This window comes from Macrobrachium nipponense, chromosome 48 (assembly GCF_015104395.2).
Source record: "Macrobrachium nipponense isolate FS-2020 chromosome 48, ASM1510439v2, whole genome shotgun sequence".
NCBI classification, from domain to species: domain Eukaryota; kingdom Metazoa; phylum Arthropoda; class Malacostraca; order Decapoda; family Palaemonidae; genus Macrobrachium; species Macrobrachium nipponense.
In genome coordinates this window covers 11,793,108-11,803,107 of record NC_087223.1, presented here as the reverse complement: position 1 = coordinate 11,803,107, position 10,000 = coordinate 11,793,108, and the positions used below count along the sequence as shown (strand labels likewise).

The 10,000-nt window shown below is 31.5% G+C and overlaps 1 protein-coding gene across 1 annotated transcript in view; it reads right to left on the bottom strand.

The window, feature by feature from the left end:
* LOC135205042 (uncharacterized) overlaps positions 1-10,000 on the bottom strand; it is a gene marked incomplete in the record, with an annotated part of 210,193 nt that overhangs the window by 6,850 nt on the left and 193,343 nt on the right. Inside the window, 1 exon segment of the mRNA XM_064235305.1 lies at positions 4,318-4,451. Within this exon segment, the coding sequence (XP_064091375.1) occupies positions 4,318-4,451 (134 nt within the window).

Below are 10,000 nucleotides of genomic sequence, written 5' to 3'. Positions count from 1 at the left end.
CATCACAGGAGCATCTAAATGATAAAGTCAGGCAGTTATGTAAATGGAATGGTAAGTATTGCTTCTAATTGGCTATACAAGGATGAAAATCGTCCGTGTATTATGATGATGGTAGTTTTATCCTCTCTCTCTCTCTCTCTCTCTCTCTCTCTCTCTCTCTCTCTCTCTCTCTCTCTCTCTCTCTTTTCCTCTTGAAGTCGTTGCAGTTTACTTTTTTTCATAGCTTCCAAAAATTAAGTATTTACTATTTCTCTTTCGCCCTCTTTTTTATTTATTAATTTCAACTCTCTCTCTCTCTCTCTCTCTCTCTCTCTCTCTCTCTCTCTCTCTCTCTCTCTCTCTCTCTCTCTGTATTCAAGCCCTTTTTCCTACCTTACAGTAATTTCATATTTACCATCTCTTTTTCATTCAGTATTTTTGTCAGTTACTTGCAACTTACTGTCTATCTCTCTCTCTCTCTCTCTCTCTCTCTCTCTCTCTCTCTCTCTCTCTCTCTCTCTCTCTCTGCCTATACATAAAGTAAGAGACAGACAATTTCACCAGTTTTAACTTGGATTGCCTTTTCATGTCAACCTCGCGTCAAATATATCTTTAAAACGGTGTGTATATATTTTTTCTTTTCCTGAATTCGGATGACGTTTCTTTATGCAACTGTATTTTGAATTATTCTCTTTACAAAGTGAAATATTGTTAAGAAGAAGCATACACCTTTAGTAGAAAGGTATTGTGTCATTACTGAGCAATTTGCTTATGCAAATGGAAGTAGAAAAAGAGTATATATTTATTTTGGGAATCTTTATATGATATTGATGTACCAGTCCATAGGTGCTTTTAGTATTCAAGCCCAGGATTGGCTGAATGATTTTTTGAATAGTACGTCAAGGTTTCCATTTGATCAGATATACACACACACACACACACACACACACACACACACACACATATATATATATATATATATATATATATATATATATATATATATATATATATATATATATATATATATACGTTTATTTACATACATATCTATATGTATGTATACATACATCTTTGTGGATGTGTATGCCTGTGTATACATGCAACAAATATCGAGCCTATGCAGAGACACTGCTAAAATTCTGGTTAAGTAAAAATAAAACAAAATATGTTTCCAACTTGTTTAGGACTTGTTTTATGCAATCTAAACCCTGAATAACCCAGTTCTTGCAAAAGCAGGGCTAATTTTTTTAAAACTAACCCAATTACCTCGGACGTCAAAAAATGGGAAGCATCAAGTCCTCACGCCATGTTCACAAAGAGAGAGAGAGAAGAGAGGAGAGGAGAGAGAGAGAGCGAGAGAGAGTAGAAGAGAGAGAGAGAGAGAGAGAGAGAGAGAGAGAGAATTACTTTATAGTGTCATCCCTTTATTATTCATAAAGGTTTCTCGATTACACAAATGAATAAAAAAAAAAAGCTTTTCATTTTAGAATTTTACATAAAATTGAGTTGTAGTGCAGTATTCCTTCACGGCTGAATGCGGTGAAGTTAATTGATTATTATTATTATTATTATTATTATTATTATTATTATTATTATTATTATTATTATTATTATTATTATTATTATTATTATTATTATTATTCAAACGAATAAGCATCACAATAAGAATGACATTTAAAAGGCATAAAGCAAAGAAAGTCAGAGCCATTATAATGTCTGTCAGTAGGCCATTACTGTAAAAGTAGCCAGAAATGACGAAATAAGCAATAATTATTTAATTTTCCTGACACCCAAGGCCAAGCTGACACCTAAACAGGACGCTTAGAAATGGAAGCTTGCCTGCAGTGAGCCACACTGTCCTTTTTACTCTCCTGCGGAGAAGAAACAGAAGTAGAAAATCATTTAAAAGTAGCCATATAATTTTCATAATCAGAACTGATGACAAAAGCGAAAGTTGTTTAATGTAACTGATATCAGGGATCTACCCGATATCTAAATGGAAAGTAGAACTAGGATTCTGCCTACAGTGAGCCACGCTTTCATCTGACACCCCTTGGGAGCAGAAACAAAGAAAAAATGATCTAAAAATAGCAAAGCAATTTCCATACTATTCTAAAAATGAAATTCTGCCTACAGTGAGCCACAATTTCATCAAACTCTCTTTGGGAGCAATACCAGAGTGAAAAAAAATATAATAATAAAAAAGAATAAAAAAAAACTTTCATGACGTCAGTACTCTAATATATTTTACCAGCCCAGAGAGAGAGAGAGAGAGAGAGAGAGAGAGAGAGAGAGAGAGAGAGAGAGAGAGAGAGAGAGAAAGGCCATCCGCACCCACTTCATTTGATTAATGAAGGTTTCTCCTTACAGCAATTGATGTCCAACCCAATAATGACGAATTAATTGCACAGTGAATACCCCGAAATTCGTTAAGTACCCGAGGTCACCAGTCCAGTTTGGCAGTTCGTCCCCAGTTGCTCGAAATTTCGGAATGACTCGAAGAGCTGATAGAATTATATGGTCTAATGGAATTGAATGCTAATGAATATTATAAGCAGCGATGAGTGAGCCCCGGGGAGCGTTCAATTGTTTTACTCTGAAATGCAAAGGAATATTTGGGATTATTGAGTTCAGTTATTCTATGCTGTCATTGTTTAGGTCCTGTTGATTGCTTTGACATAAACGTTTCTTAAACGAATCTATTTTGAGTTGCAGTTTTAATTATGGGTTTTTTTTTTGGTAGGTAGAGTAATAGGATTTATTCTTTAATTATCATTTTTCATTGATATATTTTCATAATTATTTCATTTTAGGTTTTCGTTTCCTGTTTTGGTCAAGATTTCTATTTCGTTCCGTTTAGTTTTTATTCTGAAAAAAATATTTTTGTGCATAATACACAAACAAACACACCCACACACATTATTGCATTTCACATTTAGTCATTGAGACATGGAACCTTTTCTCTCTCTCTCTCTCTCTCTCTCTCTCTTAGATACATACACCCACATTCTGAACATCTGTCTGTCTGTCTGCGTGTACCCGTAGACTCTTAATCCCGTAAAGTTTAAGGACAGGAAAAATATTCAAGAAATATTTAGACTTTTAAGACCCCAGGCGATGCTGATGACACATTCCCAAGCAGAGAGAAATGTTTAAAAACAGCTGTAAAAGGGAAGTCCACATATTCCTATGCTTGCAGTCTGCTTGGGCGCTTGCAAAAGGGGATGTTGAATTTGTACTACAGATATATATATATATATATATATATGATATATATATATATATATATATATATATATATATATATATATATATATATATATATATATATATATATAATATAATATTACCTTTATTTATTTTTTCAAGTATAATCCTTTTATCTGAGTTCCCACCTCTCACGAAAACGACCTACACCACATACCAATTTAATCGATCTTACAAGCATCGAATTTCATTTTCAATAATGCTATCATCAAGTAAGGACATCTGTGCTTGGCACATTTGTTCTATCAGTAAATGGAAAGATAATTCAAATTCTGCAAGTAGAGCTCTGCGAATTTGGCGGTGGAAATAATACATTTAAAAAAATATATATATTCTTCCTTGTTTCTAGTAAGTGCAGTGTTGGAGAAAACGAGCAACGACAAGTGAGGAATATATGAAACTGGATGGAAATTTTGATCAGATAGATAAGAGGAAACAGTAAAGTGATAAATATCTTATTGAGACAAATCTGACCTAATTTATGACTGATGTTTCGTATCAACACTTTGTAAATGTTTTAAATCAATATTACAAAATCAATATTTTTTATATATCTTTTATCTATTTCAAAGTGTTTCATGATATTTTCTGTAATAAAATCTCCATCTATTGATACAAAAATGGGTGTTAAACTAAATAAACTCTATTTGAAAGGTTGGTTATTTTGCTCGGATTTAGTCGGTCTTATACCAGCACATTCCTATGTACATGGCAGCCTGTAAGTAAAATTTTAATGTTAATTTTAGTGGCCAGATCATAAAATTCTTGGAATATTATATAAAATAAAATAAAATGACTCATCTATGGATTTTGTGAGAAACAAATCTATTGAAATAAGAAAAATGGTAAAAAAATATATTAAAACTTATACCAATAATACGAAACTACAATCATGTTAACAACAATTAACAATTATAAAAAATAAAAAAAAAACTGTAGAACTACTGAAAACTTCTATAAACTTCATAAACAAAAACACCCACTTTACAATTGTATAAAAAAAAACTCAATTATATACATAAAACTAAATGTCATTTCAGAAATGAAACCTCAGGTAACCATCCTTACCTGTTGCCCATTAATCTGCCAGGTCAGCTGGGCCGGAGGAAGTGACCTGGCCGAGGTACAGGTCAGCTTCGCCAGGTCACCTATATGGTACTCGTGCTGGGTCCCGTGAATAAGGGGCTTCTCCTCAGGTACCACTGCGTAAGGGATGCAAAGACAATAATTAGTTAAATAGCAGTTTAACTTTAGGACCTCAACTATACTATATATATATATATATATATATAATATATATATATATATATATATATATTATATATATATATATATATATGTGTGTATGTGTGTGTGTGTGTGTTTTTGTATTTATATATACTCAATTGGATATATTAGTTACAATATCCATATGTGTATCATGTACAATATAATAATAATAATAATAATAATAATAATAATAATAATAATAATAATAATGAAAACAGCCAGTAGTTAACTTTAAAAGAATATATTGAGTTTTGAACAAATAAACTGCAAAATGCATTAAGTTAAAACTTTCGACAATATATTTGATCATAAAAGTCACAGGAAGTAAATAAACACAGAAATCAACACAAAAAAAGAAAATATTAAGTATTACAGATATTGCCTCATTACCGTGACAATGACTATTCCAAAATAATGTGAACGGACAGAGGAAATATCAGGGCAATATCCATCAAAACAATAAAAGACTTTTTTTTTTAATAATTTTCAGAATCACGGAAACGTTGATTCTAATATTGAGTCTTTTCTATTTCAGAATTAAATTTTCAGTCCTTTCAAAGCTCAAAGTTCATTTATAACTCTGAGTTATATTTCTAAATGATTTGTTTCATCAGAATGGAATTATTCTATTTTTCTTTGATTTTTTTTGTAGAAAAGTTTGATAAAATGTTTTCACAAAAACCGAAATGTTTTTATTTTAATTTTTATTTATGATTGAATTAATATTATTAGAAGTTTTATTATGATTTTCATTTTGCTTCTTTTTGGAATCAAAAGATTTTGCACGAGTTTATCTCAAAACGAAGAAATGTTTTAAAAAGTTACTTTTTAGTTATTTGTTATCACTGTCTGATAAACAAACAAAACAGTATTTTTTTAATTTGTTTTTGGTTTCTGGTCTTAGAAAGAATTGACATCCTCTTAGTAAAATCTCAAAATTCTATTTGTAGTAGAAATAAGAAAGTTTTCGTACTGAAAATCCGTAATATCTTTTCAATTTTACTTTCAATGTTACCAAAATTAATTTTTGTTCTCTAATCTTTGAAGAGGTTTTTGTGATCAGAAGAAAAACAAAGTGTTCTTAGAAGATTTTTATTATGATAATGCAATTTTTAAACTTACAATTCTTTCGCTAATATTTCTCAATCTTTTTGAAATCTTTATACGTATGTAATTAGTGAAGATTATAATCTTATTTTGCTGTTTTGAAAATTTTAAATTAAACATCACATTTTTGCAGTTGTCATTATCCAGTTTTGGGATGAAGATGAACGTTTTTCTTATATTAATAATAATAATAATAATAATAATAATAATAATAATAATAATAATAATAATAATAATAATAATAATAGTATTTATTATTATTGTTTCATTACTACTGTTATTTACATCACAATACCCTTTTCAATCTTGCAAAACTCGACGTTCTATTGAAACAAACCTATAATCATATTAAAAACAACAACATTACTCCCCCAGATTATAATGAATTAAATTCAAGAATTACATTACACCCCCTCACCCATCTTCCCCTCCCCCCAAACGACCTACCTGGACTGACCTCCCACCAACAAAAGGATAAAAATAAAAGTCACATTACAAAGAGAGAGTATTCAGGTCACTCGTAACGGTTCTCGACAAAAGACTAGGCATTTGAGAGCAAAGTGGAGACTTCAAAGGGTTTTGCTATGATAAATATCCTACAGGATTTTATTTTCAAAGGACTTCTGACTCATATTTGCCACAGGAAGCTTTAGGAAGATAATCCTTTTAACAGGTGATGATAAAGCTGTTTTGACAATCGTGGTATTTGGCTCGAGTTATGATTGTTATTTGATAACAATAATGATATGAATTATGTAGGTGGGGATAATGTATATATTTGAAAATTTACTTTAAAAAATTCTATTCAAATATTCTTTATTGAGATTCAATTGAATTCAATTTTTTAAAAATATCAGTTTACGAAAAAAATGTTTTAGAAGCCATCTTCCTTTTGAATAATCTACTAATTTATCATCTAAGTTAAGAACAATTAAAACACTACTTTGCATTTTTTGCTCAGATTGTACCATGCGATATTTCAGAAGTAAGGAGAAATAATACGCAGCGTGTTTATATATATATATATATATATATATATATATCATATATATCATATATATATATATATATATATAAACACGCTGCATATTATTTCTCCTTACTTATGAAATATCGCATGGTACAATCTGAGCAAAAAATGCAAAGTAGTGTTTTAATTGTTCTTAACTTAGTTGATTAATTAGTAGATTATTCAAAAGAGATATATATATATATATATATATATATATATATATATATATATATATATATATATATATATATATATATATATATTATATATATAAGTCCAAATAACATTTCCGTGATTCATATACATATATCGAGCTACAATGTCCTTTGCGGTGGTGTGAGTACGTAAAATCTTCACTGACGTTCCTGGATTTGAAAGGCTCCATGGGTTCGCGACCGGGTCCAGGCAAGTCTATTATCGAGAAAAAATTCCCCTTCGGTTAAGCATATATGAAAATATATTAATTCCGAGGTAGAGCGAATTAGATATTAAAGGACATTGTAGCTCGATATATACTATATATACTATATATATATATATATATATATATATATATATATATATATATATATATAAATATATATATATACTATATACATATAATATATATAGATATATATATATATATATATATTATATATATATATATATTATATATAGTATATATATATATATATATATATATATATCTATATATATATATATATATATATATCCTTCTATATATATATATATATATATATATATATAATATATATGAAAAGTCTTATTCATACAGATAACAAACACAAGCATTACAAGAGGATATTTTTTCGTAAATTATTTCACATGAACACTACACTCCATCGGATATATGCGTATGTATAAGTATATACAAAAGCATAGCACGTAATTCCGGCAAATAATTGCTGTGTGTTAGTTATTTTCAAAAAGATATTTGCTTTTGCTTTTTAAAAAGTAAAAAAACATATTTCTTATGAATTTTCTTGGGGTGGAAACATTTTGAAATATTGTTTTACCATTGTTTATAATGTTGGTGATGAGGCTAACGACACTTTGGAAAATTGTTTCAAGTGGTTTTAAGAGATGGAAAAATGTATTATTACTATTATTATTATTATTATTATTATTATTATTATTATTATTATTATTATTATTATTATTATTATTATTATTATTATTATTATTATTATTATTGCAGCCATAATAATAATATTTATGATGCTGATTAAGAATGGTATTGGTAATTTCATTATCAAAGTAATAATAATAATAATAATAATAATAATAATATAATAATAATAATAATAATAATAATAATAATAATAATAATAATAATAATAATAATAATAATAATAATAATAAGGGATACCAACAGAACAAACTATTCGGAACCATCCAGAAATGACTCTACAGCCAAATAAGAGGGGAAGACAACCACCAAGAAATTCCTGAAGCCGAACCAAGTAAGAGACTCTGGGAAAACATATGGAGCAATCCGGTATCACACAACAAACATGCAACGTGGCTCCAGGAAGTCAATGCTGAAGAAACAGGAAGAATAAAAGAAAGATTCACAGACATCACGACAGACACAGTCAGGCACCAACTAAAGAAAATACCAAACTGGAAAGCCCCAGGTCCCGATGAAGTCCATGGATACTGGCTCAAAAACTTAAAGACCCTACACCCACGAATAGCAGAACAACTCCAGCATTGTATCTCAAATCACCATGCACCCAAATGGATGACCACAGGAAGAACATCCTAGGTCCAGAGAGACAAGTGTAAGGGATATAGAGCCAGTAACTACAGGCCTATCACCTTCCTACCAATAATGTAGAAGTTACTGAAAGGTATCATTAGTGAAAGGCTATATAACTACCTAGAGGATACAAACACCATCCCCCACCAACAGAAAGGCTGCAGAAGGAAGTGTAGGGGCACAAAAGACCAGCTCCTGATAGACAAAATGGTAATGAAGAACAGTAGGAGAAGGAAAACCAACCTAAGCATGGCATGGATAGACTATAAGAAAGTCTTCGACTTGGTACCAAACACATGGCTAACAGAATGCCTGAAAATATATGGGGCAGAGGAAAACACCATCAGCTTCCTCAAAAATACAATGTGCAACTGGAATACAATACTTACAAGCTCTGGAATAAGACTAACAGAGGTTAATATCAGAAGAGGGATCTTCCAGGGCGACTCACTGTCCCCACTTCTCTTCGTAGTAGCCATGATTCCCATTACAAAAGTACTGCAGAAGATGAATGCTGGATACTAACTCAAGAAAAGAGGCAACAGAATTAACCATCTGATGTTCATGGACGACATCAAGCTGTATGGTAAGATCATCAAGGAGATAGATACCCTAATCCAGACTGTAAGGATTGTATCTGGGGACATCAGGATGGAGTTTGGAATAGAAAAATGCCCCTTAGTCAACATACAAAAGGGGAAAGTAACGAGGACTGAAGGGATAAAACTACCAGACGGGAACAACATCAAAAATATAGATGAGACGGGATACAATTACCTGGGAATAATTGAAGGAGGGGATATAAAACATCAAGAGATGAAGGACACGATCAGTGAAGAATATATGCAGAGACTCAAGGCGATACTCAAGTCAAAACTCAATGCCGGAAATATGATGAAAGCCATAAGCACATGGGCAGTGCCAGTAATCAGATGCAGCACAGGAATAGTGGAATGGACGAAGGCAGAACTTCGCAGCATAGACCAGAAAACGAAGAAACATATGACAATACACAAGGCACTACACCCAAGAGCAAATAAGGACAGACTATACATAACACGAAAGGAAGGAGGGAGGGGACAACTAAGCATAGAGGACTGTGTCAACATTGAAAACAGAGCACTGGGGCAATATATGAAGACCAGTGAAGACGAGTGGCTAAAGAGTGCATGGGAAGAAGGACTGATAAAAGTAGACGAAGACCCAGAAATATACAGGGATAGGAGAAAGACAAGCAGAACAGAGGAATGGCATAACAAACCAATGCACGGACAATGCATGAGAAAGACTAAAGAACTAGCCAGCCATGACACGTGGCAATGGCTAATAAGGGGAGAGCTCAAGAAGGAAACTGAAGGAATGATATCAGCGGCACAAGATCAGGCCCTAAGAACCAGATATGTCCAAAGAACGATAGATGGAAATAACATCTCTCCCATATGTAGGAAGTGCAATACGAAAAATGAAACCATAAACCACATAGCAAGCGAATGCCCGGCACTTGCACAGAACCAGTACAAAAAGAGGCATGATTCAGTGGCAAAAGCCCTCCACTGGAGCCTGTGCAAGAAACACCAGCTACCTTGCAGTAATAAGTG